The sequence below is a fragment of the Muscardinus avellanarius genome (assembly GCF_963383645.1).
Source record: "Muscardinus avellanarius genome assembly, chromosome: 17".
Taxonomy (NCBI): Eukaryota; Metazoa; Chordata; class Mammalia; order Rodentia; family Gliridae; genus Muscardinus; species Muscardinus avellanarius.
Window position 1 is genome coordinate 28,783,502 of NC_137803.1, and position 18,726 is coordinate 28,802,227.

At 36.3% G+C, this 18,726-nt stretch overlaps 1 protein-coding gene across 4 annotated transcripts in view; it reads left to right on the forward strand.

Annotated features, from left to right (window-relative positions):
• The window catches only part of PIAS2 (protein inhibitor of activated STAT 2), a gene marked incomplete at both ends in the record, with an annotated part of 87,933 nt that overhangs the window by 46,753 nt on the left and 22,454 nt on the right, over positions 1–18,726 (forward strand). For all 4 annotated transcript variants that reach the window (XM_080714408.1, XM_080714409.1, XM_080714410.1 and 1 more), the window contains 6 exons: positions 2,872–2,922; positions 3,052–3,142; positions 5,100–5,234; positions 7,344–7,449; positions 8,759–8,832; positions 12,601–12,761. In XM_080714408.1, coding sequence (XP_080570534.1) covers positions 2,872–2,922; positions 3,052–3,142; positions 5,100–5,234; positions 7,344–7,449; positions 8,759–8,832; positions 12,601–12,761 — 618 coding nt within the window. The remainder of the gene's footprint in view (positions 1–2,871; positions 2,923–3,051; positions 3,143–5,099; positions 5,235–7,343; positions 7,450–8,758; positions 8,833–12,600; positions 12,762–18,726) is intronic.

Genomic DNA, 18,726 nt, shown 5'->3' on the forward strand with positions numbered 1-18,726 from the left:
TAAAAATGGACTTCCGGGAAGATGGCAACCAAGAAAAGCGGGGCTTAAGAGCCCCGCTAACAACCAATCTCCATTACCACAAAATCAGCGCCTTTCATAGCCAGAAAACACCATCACCAGAGAAACAAAAAAAGCACCAGGCTCCAGAGAGAAAGCGGACTGAGAACAGAGCTCAGAGCCACAGAGGAGATACACCGGCCTCACGCCCGAGGACGCGTCAGCAGTGCTATACTGCCGGCGGCAGCGGCAAATTCACCGACGGCTACAGCAAGCCGAGGTGAGCCGCTGCGGAACAGCCAGGCGGTATTTCTCGCCACAGGTAAAATCTAAAGCTCCCAGTGGCTGAGCTCAGCACACGCCGCAGGGATTCAGAGTGGAAATCAAAACCAAGAAGAAATACGCCAGCCTCACGGCCGAGGGCATAGCAAGGCGCCATATTGCCACCGGCGGCAGCAGCAGAGAATTCACCGAATCCAGTACAGCTACATCTGCGTACTCAAGAACAGTGAGTCAAATTGCAGGCCCCAGAGGAGAAATCCCAGTACTGTACTCCCTGGGACTTGACCCAGTGGGGGGGGGGCGGTGGCAGAGATATCATACCATAGGAGAACGTGCAACCTGGCACCCCCCACAGTCTAAAGCAGCCTCTATCGACTCTCTGGGTCGGAGACTCTGTGATACTACCCAGTAAAGGAGTAGTGGGATCTGAGATACCACAGACTCAAGATCCAGAACACCTTAAGTGAAGTCATAGTGACCCTTAGGGAAGAACCCAGAGAAGACACAAACTTCCAAAATCATGGGAAAGAGGAACAATACTGGAGCAATGAATGCCCACAACCCCACAACATCAGAACCTGACAAAACAGAAAATCAGAGATTTCTAGAAGATCAAATCAGGAAAATAACTGTAGAAATAATAGAGGTGCTTCGAAAAGAACTCAGAGAGAGCCAAAAAGAGATAAAGGATGCAATTAATGAAGTAAAGGCCTCAATTCAAAGCACAAACAACCGATTAGACCACATGGGGAACAGAATCTCGCTCTTAGAAGATGAGCAATCCAAAAATGAATGCATAGTTTCTAATCTAGAAAAAAATATCCAACAGCAGGAATCTGACATTGAAGAAATATGGGCCCATCTTAAGAGAGCTAACCTAAGAATAATTGGAATAGAGGAGGGAAAAGAAAGTGATACCAAAGGGATCAACAATCTCTTCAAGGAAGTAATAGCAGAAAATTTTCCAAATATAGAGCAAGAGGTTGATACACAGATCCAGGAAACTTATAGAACTCCCTTTAGACAGGATCGGAGAAGAGGATGCCCACGCCATATAATTGTCAAAATGACCAATGTGGAAGCCAAGCAGAGAATCTTAAAGGCAACAAAAACAAAGGGCCAAGTGACATTCAGAGGCAAACCAATTAGAATCACTCCAGACTTCCCAAACCAAGTCATGAGAGCCAGAAGGGCTTGGAGTAACATATTCCAAACTCTGAAAGAAAACAACTTCCAGCCAAAAATGTCCTACCCAGCAAAACTTTCTATCCAATTAGATGGGGAAATAAGAAGCTTCCATGACAAACAGAAACTGAAGGAATTTATGTCTTCAAAACCAGCACTAGAGAAAATACTCAAAGAGATTAACTACAAAGAAGAAATAGGTAACACACACCAGAACCAGAGAAACAAGATTTTCCATCCAACAGACAACTAAGATTGGTTATCTGTGGAGATTCATTACTTATGTTAGTCATTTACCTATCTCTAAATGGTATTGTTTGCCTTTATTGTTGTTAATTTTTAGGATTCCTAGTTGGAATATTAATATACCTTCAGATATAGCATTTGGAAATATTTTATCCCATTCTATCAGTAACTGTTAACTCTGTTTACATTGTCTTTGGATATACAATATTTTTTTATTTTTTAGGGAGTTTGTATACTCTTCTGTTGCCTGTGCCATTGAAATCATATCCAAGAAATCACTGCCAATTTCAATGTTGTGAGGTTTTATGACCCAGATTTTCTCCTAAAAGTTTATAGTCTTAAGATTTATATTTAGGTCTTTTATCTATTTTGAGTTAATATTTGTATATGGGATTAGGTAAGGGTCCAATTTTATTCTTTTTTCACCTAATTATTATGTTTCAACAATATTTATTTAAAAGATTATTATTTCCACCACCAAATGTTCGTGGAAACCTTGTCAAAAATAACTTGACAATATAGGGAAGAATTTAGCTCTAGGCTTTTATTTAACTCCAATGGTTTATATATCTGCCTTTAGAATAGTACTACACTGTTTAAATTATTGTAGCTTTATATGGTTTGAAATCAGAAAATATATATCTTCTAGCTTTGTTCTTTTTCAAGATCGTTTTGGGTATCTAGAGTCCATATTCCATATTAGGATAGATTTTTTTTCTGAAAAATAAATATATAAATATATGATAGTTTCACCTAAAAAAAATAGAAAAAAAAATATTCTCTGGTAAGAAAGAAAGTAAAAAGAAATATTGAAATGTTATCTTTAAGTCATCAAAAGCTTGGTATCAGACAAATGAAACTGTTATGTGAGATTATCATTTTTAATTTAGGACAAATTGCTATAATACTAGATGTCAACCACTAAGCCAAGCATGGCAGGGAGGGATGGGGAGAGAATGGGGTGGGGATCGGGTGGGGGCTGACTGGGCGATGTGTGCATGTATGTCTACAAAAGTTTGTATCCCACTATGATGTATGAATACAGTGCACCAATTAAAAAAAAAAGAATAAAAATGTAAATAGCTTTTTTTCCCCTTATGAGAGTGTCCTTGTGAATGCTTAACTGTCCTTTCTTAACCCATTTCTTCCTCTTTCCAACAGGGATTTTTTGCCAGGTGGTAGGAGAGATTATACAGTCCAAGTTCAGCTGAGGTGAGTTAGAAATTTTGTTACTGTTATTTCACATGTCACCTTTATGATTATGGCTCTGAATCTTAAACATAAGCATACTGGGATATACTGTTTAAGAGGCTGCTTTCTTTTTTTTTTTTTTTTATGCAGACTTTGCCTGGCAGAGACAAGTTGTCCTCAAGAAGATAACTATCCCAATAGTCTATGTATAAAAGTAAATGGGAAGCTATTTCCTCTGCCTGTAAGTTGCTTATTTATCAGATTTTCATGTAAGTTTATTGCACACACTGACAAGGTCTAGAAACAATGATAGCTGTTTTTAACTTTGATAAACAGTACCATCAATGCTGCATTTCGTTGTTTGTAGGTATATAATTCAACACTGCTAAAATCCACAAGTGTCTTAGTGTTGCTCATGACTAGGCAGCAACTGTGACGTATGTCGTTGCCTGTACTTAAACAGTTTTGGTGCTATTATCCTGGTGTGGTTGATTTAACTACATGCCCTGTGCTTCTCAGTCACCTGATACTTTAGACATTTTTAGGAAAGAGAATGAATCCTGGCAATTGTCTGAAAACCTTTCATCTGTAATTCTCTTAAGGTCCAGATTGTATTAACCTGAACACATTTAGTTAAGGATGTCAGTGACATGCATGAAAATCTGAGAGATGTTAGAATGCAGTGCAGTTTAAGATATTCTTTAAAGCTTTCTGCATACGTATTAGTATCATTTGGAGAAATTTAGTATGCATTGATTACTAAGTGAAAAAGTGATGCAAGATTCTTTGTGTTCACAAAGACTATTTATTACTTTTCTTATATTTTCTCACTATTATATAACAAATAATGATAAATTATGCTACATCGTTAACTTAATGTTTTGGTTTTCGGTAGCATATAATTAAATTACATAAATTGCATTATATAGTCAGTAAAATTGGGGTTTGCTTTTCAATACATGAATGTTGTTATAGTTAAGAGATTTTAATTTTCTAATATATAAATTTTGATTTGGAAAATCACAGTCTGAAAGGTTTTATGGTAATTAAAATTTGGATGTAGCCGGGTGTGGTGGCACATGCTTGTAATCCCCTCGTGGAGACAGGAGGATCATGCAGGTTCGAAGCCAGCCACGCTGGCTTAAAGAGACCCTCTTTTGAAATAAAAAAATATAAAATAGGTCTGGGAGTGTAGCCCAGAGGTAGCAGGGCTTCCAGGAACCCCATATTGTGAATCAAAAAGAGTATGTTTCCTATTTAAAGCAGTGGTAATTTAATGCCAACTGAAAGAGCAGTAATGATTTTTGTTGATTGACTTGACCTGGTTTGAAATATTATTTTCTATCCTACTTAGAGAAAAGTCAGTAGAGAGAATTTTTATCATTTAGAAGGTTTATTTATTTTTTTGTGGTGCTGGGGATTTAACCCAGGGACATTCTACCCATGAACTATACATCCCCAGCCCTATTTTTTATTCTTTATTTTAAACAGGGTCTCACTGAGTTGCAAAGGCCCTCACTAAGTAACAGAGGCTGTCCGCGAACCTTGATCCTCCTGTCTCCGCCTCCCAAATGCTGGGATTACAATCGTGTGCCACCACGCTGGGCAACTCAGAATATTTTAATAATTCCTTCAAAATTTATTAATGCTTTTTTTTTTTGCAGTATTGGAGATTAAACCCAGGGGCATTGTACCTCCAAACTGTACCTCAAGCCCTAATTTTTCTTTATTTTGAAGCAGGGTCTCACTAAGTTGCAGAGAGCCTCGCTAAGTAGTTGATGCTGGCCTTGAACTTGCAATCCTCCTGTCTCTGGGATTACAAGCAGGCACTGCCACGCCTAGCTTTTTTTTTTTTTTTTTTTTTTTAATTTCTAAAGCTTGTTGTTTTTTCCCACCCCAGTATGTGAATGTGTTTTGTATGGGGCCTCCAAAAATGAGTCATTTACAAAGAGCTGCAACTTTATAAAGCTTGATTTCCTATAAAAAGGAAGAATCTTCTTAGCCAATGTTACAAGATGTCAGCATTTTAAATTTCATGATGAAATACTCATTTTATGTTTTATTTTTCTGAACTGTGATTTCCAAGCTAAAATAAAAACCTAGTGAAAGTGAATTTAGACAAAAATCTGTTTCTGTCTTGGAGAAGAATTTCAAACTCCTAAAGAGAATTTAATACTTTTTCTTTCTTTTGGTTATAGGGCTATGCACCACCGCCTAAAAATGGAATTGAACAGAAGCGCCCTGGACGCCCATTGAATATTACATCTTTAGTTAGGTTGTCTTCAGCTGTGCCAAATCAGATTTCTATTTCCTGGGCATCTGAAATTGGAAAGGTAAAGGTTCTCTCCTCCATTGGAGTTGCTTGATTTTTTTTTTTTTCCTAGTCTTCAGATTGTGATTTCAGAAAAGCAATAGTTTATAATTCTGGGGTGATGGTGTACAGATTCTTAAGGTTCAGAACTTTGAGGTTTCCTTTGTATTGTTTATTTTCCAGGTAAGGAAATGTAAACATTTATATTCCTTAAGGAATACCTTAAGGTAATGATTTAATCAACTTGTGTGCACAGAATGTGTGTGTTATAATTGTTCCAGCCTTTATGTAAACAGCTAATAGTTCAGATAACGTGTGGGTTATCTCATAAGATGATTGCTTAAAATTATTTTCTCTGTACTTCTGATTCTATCTCAAAATGAATTATATCACTTATGATACTGATTAATAAAGAATTTACATTTTAGAGTTACTTTTAAATAAAACAAATAATGAGTGTAAAAAGATTTCAGTCAATTTTTAAACATTAATTTTAGTGTTCCTGTTTTATGGAAATGTAATATTCTTGTTTTGTGGTTGGAGAAATTAAAGCATATGCTCATAGCAGATTCTATTTTTATAACCACCAAGGTAATTGTAGAGTTGGAAGTAACTTACAGATTTTTAAATAAATATGTAGATGTTGAAGACTCAGCAGTTTTGACACATACTGAGAATAATATTTGTTTTCTGTAATGAAAATGATTAATAGACCTAAAATTCACAGAACATATTGGGTATTTAGGTATTTAAGACACTAGAAAGTGTTTTAAACATTTGGTTTTGCAATTGTGAAATTTTTTTTATTGTGAAATAAAAATATATATTGTGAATGAATATATAGATTCATTCATTTATATATAAATTATACTTTTTTTGGTGATACTGGGGATTGAACCCAGGAGCATTTTACCTTCAAGTTATATTCTTAGCCCTAGTTTTTATTCTTTATTTTTTAACAGGGTCTCACTAAGTTGCAGATGGCTTCACTAAGTAGCTGAGGCTGGCCATGAACCTGTGGTCCTCCTTTCTCAGCCTTTCAAGTACTGGGATTACAAGCGTGTGCCACAATTCCTGGCTTTTATACACTTTTTTAGCATTGGGTAAAATATATTTTATCTTTACAGAATTCTTGAATCAACAGGTTTCCCTTTTGCCATAAGAGGTTCAGGATTTGGTGCTATTATTTTCTGGCTTTGCCCTTTTTTGGGAGGGGCAGGCACTAGGGATTGAACCCAGGGGCATTGTACCTTTGAACTACACCCCCAGCCCTATGTTATTTTTATTTTGAAACAGGGTCTCACTAGGTTAATGAGAGTCTCCCAATTTTCTGAGGCTGTTCTAGAATCTGCAATCCTCCTGTTTCAGCCTCCAAAGTACTGGGATTATAAGCTTGTGCCCCCACGCCAAGCCGGGTTTGCCTTTTAACTTTGTTTCTTCATGTGTCTTGCACTACAGTAGCTGCCCCTTTTACAATAAAATGCCCATTTAGAAAGTAAAGTAAATCTCAAAACTTTGTACAGGAAAAGCCAATATTGACTTTATTTGAGTGATTTGCTCAAAGCCATTGACAGGTCATCTATGTATTTTACCAGCTTTAGAACTATCAAACTCGTGCATGTGCCACTGTCCATGACTTTACGTCTTAGAACAACTTTCTATGTTGTAACTCCTCCTTATTTTAGACCACTGATGTTTGCAATTCGTTTCTGCAGTAGAATCTATTTTTAAGTGAAACTATGAAAGCCTCATTATATTAGTAGATGAAAACAAAGGGATTCTGGTTGGAAGTAGACATGGGCAGATACAGTCTTACTGTGTGCCCTTAGGTGCAAGTAGTGCTTAAATAGAAACATAGTTTGGAAAGTGCTGATTTATGCTATTTGATATACCAATCAGTGGATGTTTTAAAGCCATAAATAATTGGGGAATGTACCCTTTAGTATTAGTGAGCTGTTATTTCCCTGAAGTAGCCTTATTGATTTTGCCCCTCCCCTAGTCATTGACTTCCTTCTGGAAGTTTTGGATTCTCTTTCTAGAAACCAGTTTTTTTTTTTTTTTAGATAAGCATTTTATGTAAATAAAGAGAATATTACTTCTACTCTCTAATGTAGATTATTTTTCTTTGCAGAATTATTCCATGTCTGTCTATCTTGTACGACAGCTCACATCAGCCATGTTATTACAGAGACTAAAAATGAAAGGTATTAGAAACCCTGATCATTCCAGAGCACTAAGTAAGTAATGTCTTTAAGACCAAGCATAATGAGATGATGTAATGGGAAAGACTAGAAAACTTACGTTCTTTTGTATATATTTATTCTTGTATAAACAGTAACTTGTATATATTACCTAGTAGAAGAAATTAAATAGTAAGCACATACATAGTAATTTTCATTTGTCAGAGAAAATATAAGAATATTTAGTTAAATCTTTTATGTTGATAAGTTTAACAATTGGAAATACCAAGGTAGCCTAATAAAGACAGTAATGAGTTTATGTTAGAAAAACATTGAAACTCAGGCACTGCTATATTCCAGGTTCCTCTCCCATTAGTGTTTTGTTCTTAATTTTTTTCTACTGTACTAGGGATAAAACCTGGGGCTTTGTGTATATTATGCAAGCATTCTACCTCTGAGCTACATCTCCAGTCTCATTTTTAAGTCTTTCTTTTTTTTTTCCCTTTTTTTGTCATACTGGGAATTGAACCTAGGCATGCTATGCCTCTGAGCTATATCCTGAATTCATTTTATTTTGAAAAAGGGGCTCATAGAGTTGCTCACGGCTGGCCTCCAGCTTGCCATCTTTCTGCCTCAGCCCCTACGTACTGGGATTACAGGCATGTTCCACTGTACCCAGTTTTATGTCTTGAAACAACTTTCTGTAATTCTTCCTTACTTTTTTTTCTTTTTGCATTACTGAAGATTGAACCCAGGGGTATTGTACCTCTGAGCTACACCCTCAGTCCTATTTTTTATTTATTATTTTTGAAACAGGGTCTCCCTATGTTGCAGAGAGCCTCACTAAGTAGCTGCAGCTGGCCTCGAACCTGCAATCCCCTTGTCTCAGCTTCGAAAGTACTAGGACTACAAGTGTATGCCACCATGCCTGGCAGCTCCTCCTTGCTTTTAAGAAGAAATCTGAGAATATCAAATATGTAATCTAGAGTTTTCATGTTCATAATTTTTTTGGCTGAGTATTGACCCCAGGATCATTCTATCTCTTTTTTATTCTTTTTTTGAAACAAGGTCTCACTAAGATGCAGAGGGCTTCACTAAGTAGCTGAGGCTGGCATTGAACCTGCAATCCTCCTATCTCAGCCTCCCAAGTACTGAAATTACAAGTGTGTACCATCACTCCTGGCAATGTTCATAATTTTTTAACCCAATTAAAAGGAATATGGTTGTGTTTAAATTTATTAATATTTAATAATTGTGTTTCTTAACATATTTGAAGTGTTGGGAAATCTTGAAATACATTTCTGTAATTCTGCTCCTATGTCACTACTATTTTAAAACTTTATTATTGCTTTTCTTCTTTTTAAAGTAAAAGAAAAACTCACTGCAGATCCTGATAGTGAAATTGCTACAACTAGTCTTCGGGTATCCTTGATGTGCCCTGTAAGTAAAGCAACAATATTCTTGGGATTTTACTTTTATTAGTATTTATAAATAATTTTCCTATAAAAGCAAGTATGAGAATGAGTGATGTATTTTGATTGAATTCCGAACACTTGTTTCTTCCCATCTAGAAATTTTCATGATTCATATCAAAGAAGTAACGTGACTTTAGGCTCAATCTAATCTGTTTTAAGTAATACCATAGATAATCCACAGCTAATAGTAAACATACTTAAAACTGGCTCCTTTGATCAGAATGTATTTGGTATTTTTAAAAAGCAGTAAAGTAAATAGGACCTGATAAATGCTAATTGATGGTCTTGGTTTAATAAGTTAGGGTATGTGAGATGTCTTTGTAATGTACTTTAAATTACATAATAACTTATATTTTTACATAAAAATTTCGGTGCGAGATCACTCAGCAACTCTGAGATCCTCCTTTGTACTTGGCACTGAGCTGATTCTGGGAGAAAATATTTAGGACTTGCTGTGAAGTTATCAGAAAGTTAATGGTTTAGTTTGAAACATAAAATCAACTTATATGAAAAGGCAGCAGATGATACTTAATATAGAAGGAAATGGGAAAGGTTGGAAACAGTTAATGAAAGTTTTTTAAAATTAGTAGAATGGGAAGAAACTTTTTATTTATTTTTTATTTTTTCTTTAATACCAGGGATTGAACTCAAGGACATTTTTACCTCTTGAGTTAACCCCAGTGTGCAGCTGTGCCCAGCTGGCTAATACATGTATATATTTTGGAAGTTCTTCTAATAATTTAAAACCACTGATTTTGAGCCATTACTTAAGAACTTATTATTTGGATTGTGACTAATTAATCTACAGTGAAATAGATACTAGTTTAGACATGGTGTGACATTTTATGAGAAAAAAATATTGCATTAGTTGAAAGCGTTTCATTCATAAAAAGCAGTACATTTTTAAAAAGCGTCATCTCTTAAGCCTAGTACAGTGGTTCCTGCCTGTTATCGCAGTACTTGGAAGCTGAGACAGGATCGCAGGTTCAAAGCCAGCCTCAGAAACATAGTGAGACCCTCAGCAAACTAGTGAGACCCTGATTCAAGGTAAAATGTTAGCTCAGAGGTAAACTGTTCCTGGGCTCAATTCCCAGTACAAAAAAGGGTGGCTGGATATTTGATATTTATAGATATATTTTATAGTTAATTAATTTTGAATGTAAAAGTGTGACTGGGTACAGTGGCACACACCTGTATTCCCAGCTGCTCAAGAGGCAGAGTCTGGGGGATTGCAGGTTCAAGGCCAGGCTGGGCAACTTAGTGAGAACCTGTCCTAGATTTTTTTTTTAAGTCTGAGGATTTGGCTCAGTGGTAGAATGCTTGCCTAACATGTATGCGATGCCATGGGTTCAATCCTTAGTACCATAAATAATAAAATTTATGTATGTAAAAGTGTTAGGGGTTTAATGGTAAGTACTCACATGGTACCAAGTTACAAAATTACCAGATACTCATTTTAGAAAACTTAGAACATTATAGATGAGCCAAACAATAAAAAAAGGAACAGTCTATAAATTTTACCACCCAGGCAAAGTTAAGAATATTGTAATTCTGCTATGAATTCTTCTAAACTTTATAGTACATGTAAAGAAGTTCTTCCTTTTTCCCATATTGTCTCTGCTGCTTTTCATTGTACCACCTGCTCAGCAGGTACTGAGTTCATACCATGCATTGTGCTAGGACAGTGGGAATCACACAGGCGAACGGACATAGAACCTATCCTTGCATCCTGTAGTATCCTGTGGGAGAAATAAATTTTCAACCAACAAAGCAGCTGGTGGTTATAAATGAAGAAAATTTTTGTTAAGGAGATATATTGGGAGGTTATAGGATTTATACAGGAAAATTTGAGTGGTATAAAATTTTGGTATTTGGTATTGTCTATCTTGGTATCATTAGAGTTCTATCACTTGAAATAGGAATTGATCAAAGTATTGTAGTTACGGAAAAATTAGTTGAAAAAGTGACACATTTGGATAATAGTAAAGAGAAATGTTCAGATTTTATAAGCAAATGAAAATTCAGTTCATATCACATACACATAGCTGATTTTTCTTATATAATGAATTCCTATAACTAGATAGCAAAAGATGAATAACCAAATGGAAAATGAAAAAGATTATGAATGAATTCTTGAAGTAAAAACAGATTCAATTACTACTTATAAAAGAAGTGCTCACAACTCTTGTGGGGTATTTCTCAACTACAGATTAGCAAAAATCAAATTCAGTAACACTATCAACAAGGTTGAGCAGAACCAAGTATATTAAAATGTCCATAAATCAGTAGGTACCTAGATGGAAAGTAGTTTGACAGTGACAAAACATCACAAATGTGTTTTCCCTTTAACCCCATAATTTTATTCCTAGATACTTACTGTGTTATTTTCTGTAATATTGGAAGATAAGAAACAATTTAGAAGCCAGGAGGATTCGGGTTTTTGGCCAGCCTCAGCTACTTAGTGAGTCCCTCTGCAATTTAGTGAGACCCTGTTTCAAAATAAAGAATAAAATATAGGGCTAGGGGTGTAGCTTGAAGGTAGACTGCCCCTGGGTTCCATCCCCAGTACCGGGAAAAAAAAAAGGAAAGAAACAATTTAGATTTCCATCACTAGTCTACTTACTAAATTACAATACCTTTTTGTAGTAGTTACCCAATTATGTGATAGCAGTAAGGTGCAAAATTGTGTATAAGGTATGCCATCACTTGTGGTAAAATATTTTCTTAAAAATATGCTTGATTAGCCGGGCATGATAGTGCACGCTTGTAATCCCAGTACTTGGGAGGCTGAGACAGGAGGATCTTGCAGGTTTGAAGCCAGCCTCAGCTACTTAGTGAAGCTCTCAGCAACTTAGACCCTGTTTCCAAGCAAAATATAAAATAGGTCTAGGAATATCACTCCTAGAGGACACTCCTAGAGGTAGAGGGCCCCTGGGTTTTATCCCCAGTATTACACAAAAAACCCCCAAAAAAGTGCTTAGTTAGCTGGACATGGTGGTACCCACTTATACTCTCATTACTTGGGAGGCTGTAACAGGAGGATCACAGGTTCGAATCCAGCTGAGCAACTTAGTGAGATCCTGTTTCAAAATTAAAAAGGGATGGAGGTGTATCTCAGAGGCATGATGTCCCTGGATTCAATCCCTAGTCCCACACACAAAAAATATACTTGATTTATGCATAAGCTATCTATGAAAGGCTGTCCCAGAGATGGAGAACAGTGGTTCCCTTAAATAGGAAAACTGGAAACAAAGTGAGTAGTCTTGTTTTCACTGTACCTTTTTCTATTTGTGGATTTGTACAATGCTTAATTTGAAAAAATTAAATCATCTTTCAAAAATCATAAGGCAGTTAATGAATTAAAAAAAAAAGTAAGTTTGCTGGGTGTATTGGCTCAGGCCTGTAATCTCAGTACTTGGGAGGCTGAAACAGTAGGATATCAGATTCGCGGCCATCCTCAGCAACTTGTGAGGCCCTCTGCAAGTTTGTGAAACAGTTTGAAAATAAAGAATAAAAAATCGGGCTGGGAATGAAGCTCAGAGATAGACTGTCCTTGGGTTCAATCTCCAGTGCCACAAAATAAAAGAAACAAACAAGTAAGCTTGATGGGAATACTTTTAGGTTTGGGTTTCATTTTGATTATCTTGTATGCCACCTTCATATTGTTGTGACTGTTTCTTTGAAGGTTTGTTCTTTTTGAGCTAGTTTCCCTGTTGTGTTCCCTGTGCTGCAGTTAGGAAAAATGAGGCTGACAATCCCATGTCGTGCAGTGACTTGTACACATCTACAGTGTTTTGATGCTGCCCTTTATCTACAAATGAATGAGAAGAAGCCTACCTGGATTTGTCCTGTGTGTGACAAAAAAGCTGCCTATGAAAGTCTAATATTAGATGGGTAAGTATATGGCACTGCCTTTTGTGTGTGCTAGGGATCCTACACAGGGCCTATTGAAGTGCTAGGCATGAGCTCTACCACTGAGCTACATCTCCCAACTTCACATCTCCCTTTTAATAGCTACTAGCTACATGTTCTTTCAGTACAGCCTAATATAAATTCTGTTGTAGTATAAATTCCAGTATTTGTATTTTGTGTTTTCTATAGTATAACTTCCAGAAATTTGTGTATTTTCTCTTTTATCCATATTGAGTATCTCTTGCTTGAGATGCTTGGGACCCAAAGTGTTACAGATTGGGGATACTTGCCTAGACTTGACTAGTTGAGCATCCCTAATCTGAACATTCCAAATTCAAAACCTCAAAGTTTTTGAGTGTCTGTCAATGCTTCAAACATTTTTGGATTATGTGATTTGTATTGGAGATAAGAGCTTATTCAGTTTTCTTTTATTTTTGTTTCCCAAGATCATATTTTATGAAAGTTTGTGGGAAATAGAGAAGTCTACTTAGTGATATTTTTCTTACCTAGAACATTTTGAAAAAAAAGTTAATCTCTGAAAAGAACAGGATGTGAGGATAGATAAAGTAATAGCACACAAATGTCAAAATTAGAATGCATGCTCAAGTTATTCTGACTCTGGAGACAAAATTCTAAACATTATTTCTTACATCATATGGCTTATATCAGAATTTGGAAAATTACAGGAATTAATTTTTAATAAGTGAATGTGTTAGTTAGCTTTGTGTCTGTGTGACCAAAACCCCTGACAAGGACATGTAGTGGGGGAGCATTTATTTGGGCTCATGGTTTCAAAGATTCAGTCCATGATTGGCTGACTTCAAGGCAGAAATAGCACAGTGGCAGGATGTGGGGAAGAAGGCTGCTCAGCTCCTGGCAGTTAGGGAGCAGAGAGGGAGAGAGAAACTTGGGGACACATGGACTCCCAAAGACCATGTCCCCAGTCACCTGCCTCCTCCAGCCATGCCTGGCCTGCCTAATTATTTCACTACTGAACGTTGCTGCATTCCCAACACAAGAGCTTTTCTCATATCCAAAGCATAACACTGAGGTGTCCTTTTTTTTCAAATGACATTTTTTTAAGTTATGTATTTTCTTTCAGCAATCCCATCCTATTGTTATTGATGTACTATAAAGATTTAGGTCATACTTTACATATTGATTTGTTTGTATATACACTTTTCCCTCAGCATATATTAAAGGGTGTTCTAAGTATTTGAAGATCTACAGGATTTATGTTTTATTTTGTGCTGTGTATTAAACCCAGAGGCATTTTACCTCTGAGCTGTACCCCTACATCCCCAACCCCTTGCTTTCTGTCTTGTCTTGGTATGGAGGTTTCAACCCAGGGGCTTTTTTCTGATACTGAGGATGGAGCCCAGGGTCATTGTACCTTTGAGCTACACTCCCAGCCCTATTTTTAGTCTCTTTATTTTTGAAACAGTCTCACTGAGTTGGGAAGGGCCTTGCTTAAGTTGTCTGTGAACCACAATCCTCCAGTCTGTACCTCCCAAGTGTTGGGATTATACAAGCGTGCACCACCACGCTTGTATACTCCAGGGACATTTTACCTCTGGGGTAAACCATAGCCCTTTTTATTCATTATTTTGAAACAGGGTCTCATTAATTACTGAAGCTGTCCTCAAACCTTCAATCCTCCTTTCTCAGCCTTCCAACTACAGGTATGAACTACTATGTCTGGCTAACTTTTATTTATTTACTTTTAAAGCAGGTTCTCATCAAGTTGCTGACAGTGGCCTTGAACATGCAATCCTTCTATCACGCCTCTTCTTAATAGTTTTAGTTATTTTGAAATAATTTCAGACTTATAAAAAGTTGCAGCAGTAATACAATTGGCCTTTAGTATAACTTTGGTACAGGTGCATAAATTAACCTTTGTCAGATTGTTTAATATCATACTCCTTAAGTATATTCTTGTATATACGTTTTTATTGTTTTTGTTTCCCAAGATCATATTTTTTGAAAGTTTGTGGGAAATAGAGAAGTCTACTTAGTGATATTTTTCTTACCTAGATCACTAATAGCACTAATATGTATAGAAGATGATTGCTACTATTTGTAGAATTTTTTCGAACCATTGGAGAGTTGTATTTGTCTTGTCCTCTTGTGCCTTAATTTTAGGATGGGTTTACTAAATACTTGATTGATATTCCATACTGTTTGTTTCCTCCACTTTTTTTTTTTTTTTCCTGTACTGGAGATTGTATCGAGGGGCATGCTACCTCTAAACTACACCCCCAGCCCTGTTTTTTATTCATTATTTTGAAACAGGATCTCATTAAGTTGCCCAGGACCTCACTAAGTAGCTGAATCTGGCTGTGAACTTTCAATCCTCCTGTCTCAGCCTCCCAAGTAGTGGGATTACAAGCGTGTACCACCATGCCCAGCCTGCTTTTTCTATTTTAAGTTGCCTTTTGATAGGAACACTATTTATTTATTTATTTGGGTGGTACTGGGGTGAAACCCAGGGGCTTTTCTAATTTTTATACTTTATTTTGAAACAGGGTCTTATTAAGTTGCTGAGAGCCTCACTCAGTAGCTGAAGCTGGCTTCGAACCTGTGCAATCTTCCTGTCTCAGCCTCCCAAGCGCTGGGATTACAAGTGTGCACCACCACGCTTGGCTGATAGGAACACTTTTTGAAGTTGGCATTTTGTGTGGCTGTAGAATTTTTGTAGATTGCGTTTAAACTACCCCATAGTTGCATATGTCATGTTCTTTCATGCCTTAATACTTTTAGGTTGAGTTTACTAAACAGTTAATTGTCCATATTTTTGTTTCTACTTTTTCTTTCTTCACTTCCTTTCCCCTTCTTTCCTCTCCTTCCTTCCTTCCTTCCTTCTTTCTTTTTTCTTTTCTTTTCTCTTTTCTTTCTTTTTTGTGGTACTAGGGGTGGAACCCAGGGGCATTCTATCTCTGAGCTATACCCCCAGCCCTATTTTTTATTCTTTATTTTGAAACATGGTCTCACTAAGTTGCAGAGGACCTCACTTAAGTAGCTGAGGCTGGCTGCAAATTTGTGACCTTCCTGCCTCAGCCTTCCAAGTACTGGAATTACAAGGGTGCGCCACCATGCCTGGCCTTTATTTTCTGCTTCTTTTATTTTATGTTAGAAACTTTGTGTGTGTGTGTGTGTGTGTGTGTGTGTGTGTGTGTGTGTGAGAGAGAGAGAGAGAGAGAGAGAGAGAGAGAGAGAGAGAGAGGGAGATAGAGATAGATAGATAGATAGATACTGGGGATAGAACCCAAGGACATTCTACCTTTGAGCTATACCCCTAGGTCTATTTTTTTTTTTTTTTTTTTTTTTTTGGAAATAGGATCTCACTGAGTTGCAAAGGGCCTAAATCGCTAAGGTTGGCCTTGAACTGTGATCCTCTTGTATCAGCCTCCCAAATGCTGAGATTACAAATGTGAGCCAGTACGCTTGGCTCTGTTATGAACATTTTTTTTGAAGTGGCATAAGTTTTTAGAAATAGAAATGCTGAATGAAAGTGTTAAACTTTGAAATTTTTAGTATTATCATGATGCTTCTCAGAAAGAGCTGTTTTACTATAATAAATCTTTTCAATCTGCTGCTAACACGCATATAGTCCCTTTTCAGTCCTCTTGCCAGTCTTACATATTAAACCTTATTTATTTATGTATTTATTTAGTCATGGTGCTGGGAATTGAACGCAGGGGCATTCTACTTCTGAACTGCATTTCCAACCCGATTTTCCATTCTTTAATTTGAAAAATGGTCTCACTAAGTTGCAGAGGGCCTCACTATGTAGCTGAGGCTAGCCGTCAACCCAGATCTTCCTGTCTCAGCCTCCCAAGTACTGGGACTATGCCCAGCTAAACCTTATTTTTAAAATGTTCACTGAGTTCCTAATTGAAAACTAGCTTGTTTTGATTTTTGCTTCTATTTTAAAAATTAAGAATTTTTTTATTTCATGTGTTGATCATCATATTTTTTATGAAGAAACTGTCAATGTTCCTTTTACTGTGACATTATTCATCTCATTGATTTATAAGTAGTTGTTATATAATAAGGGTATTAGCTTCTTTATCTACAGGTGCTAATATATTTGTTATTTTATTTGTATTGTGGCATGCTTTTTTGTATTTAGAAGTTTTACATTTTTATTTAATCGGATCTATTTCTGTCCTTAATGTGTTTAGAAAGCTCTAAAAATTTTATTTAAACATTTACTTTCATTTTTTATGTGTGTGGTACTTGGTGTGGAACCCAGGGGCATTCTACCTCAGAGCTACATGCCCAGCCCTATTTTTTATTCTTTATTTTGAAACAGGGTCTCATTCAGTTGCAAAGGGCCTCGCTAGGTAGCTGAGGCTGCCCATGAACCGCAGTCCTCCCATCTCAGCTTCCCAAAGGCTGAGATAAGTGTACACCACTATACCCGGCTTACTTGCTTTTCGTCAGATACATTTATGATTTTTCTTTCATTCATGTGCAGTTCTTTGATATATTTCTTCAAGAATTCATTCAATACGATATCATTGTTGATTGCTATCAGATACTGGATCTAAAATGCGGACTAGATTATAGTGTGGAATACAGTAAAAAATTGCATAAGTTATTAAGTGTTATGAAATCAAAGAATACCACACTGTGAGGAAAATTGGGGAAGGGGAAGAAACTTTAGGGTAAGGAATAGGTGATTCCATTTAGGGAGGTACTTCCCCATTCTGCCATTCAGATTGTTAATAGTGTCAGTGTTTATTGAATAAGTTCTTCTTTGGACTGCTTGCATTACCTCATACATTCTTTTAAGTTTAGTGTGATTGGGGGGAAAAATGTGTCACAGATGAAGCATTTTTCCCCTTATTTCTGTCTCTGTTGAGGTATAAGAACTTCACATTGATAAAGCATGTATTTTGATAAATTTTAACCTCTACATATGTACACCCATGAAATCCTTACCCAAACAAGATAATGAACATATCCAGCCTCCCCAAAGTTTTCTATATATCTTTCTTATCTTTCTCTTTTACTAAGTCCTGAGGCAAACACTGATATGCTTTCTTTTATTGTAGATTACTTTTTGTGGTAACATAGGTACTTATTTTTTATATTCTTTTATTAAGCATATTTACTTGAAATTCATGTATTTTGCTGCATGTACCAACAGTTAATTTTATTGCTGTTACATTTCATCCAATATATAGGTAATTATATGTAGCACACACACACACAAACTTTTACATGTTTAATTGTTTCTGGTTTTGACTGTAACAAAGCAACTACGAATATTTTTGCCCGAGTCTTTGTGTGGACTATTATTTTTTATTTATCTTGGGAAATTTCTATGGAATGTAATACCTGGTCAAATGCCTAAAAATTTGGCAGACTGTTTTTAGAATGGTTATACTATTTTATATTCCCATTAGCAGTCTATGAGAATTCCCGTCACTTGATATGGTTCATCTTTTTAATTCTAGGGTTTATAGTCATATGTGGTAGTACCTCTTTGTGAACTTAATTTGCCTTTTTCTTATTGTTTTGAGCATCTATGCATGTGTTTATTTTCCATCTGCGTAGTTTCTTTAAAGTGACTGTTCAAACTTTGTTCGATTTTAAAATCAAGTTGTGTTCATATAATTCAGTTTTGATGGTTTATACATTCTAGATAAAAATCTACTTGCAAATGTTTTCTGCCATTTTATCTTTTCATTTTAACCTTATTATTTCAGTGTGTTTCAAATAACAATTTGTGTGTGGGGGTACTAGGGATTGAACCCAGGGGCATTCTACCTCTGAGCTATACCCCCAGCCCTATTTTTTTTATTATTATTTTTTAAACAGGGCCTTACTAAGTTGCTTTGGGCCTCACTAAGGAGCTGAGGCTGGCCGCAAATCCACGATACCCCGTCTCAGCCTTCCATCGTGGAATCTACCATGGTCGGCAATAACAGAATTCTTC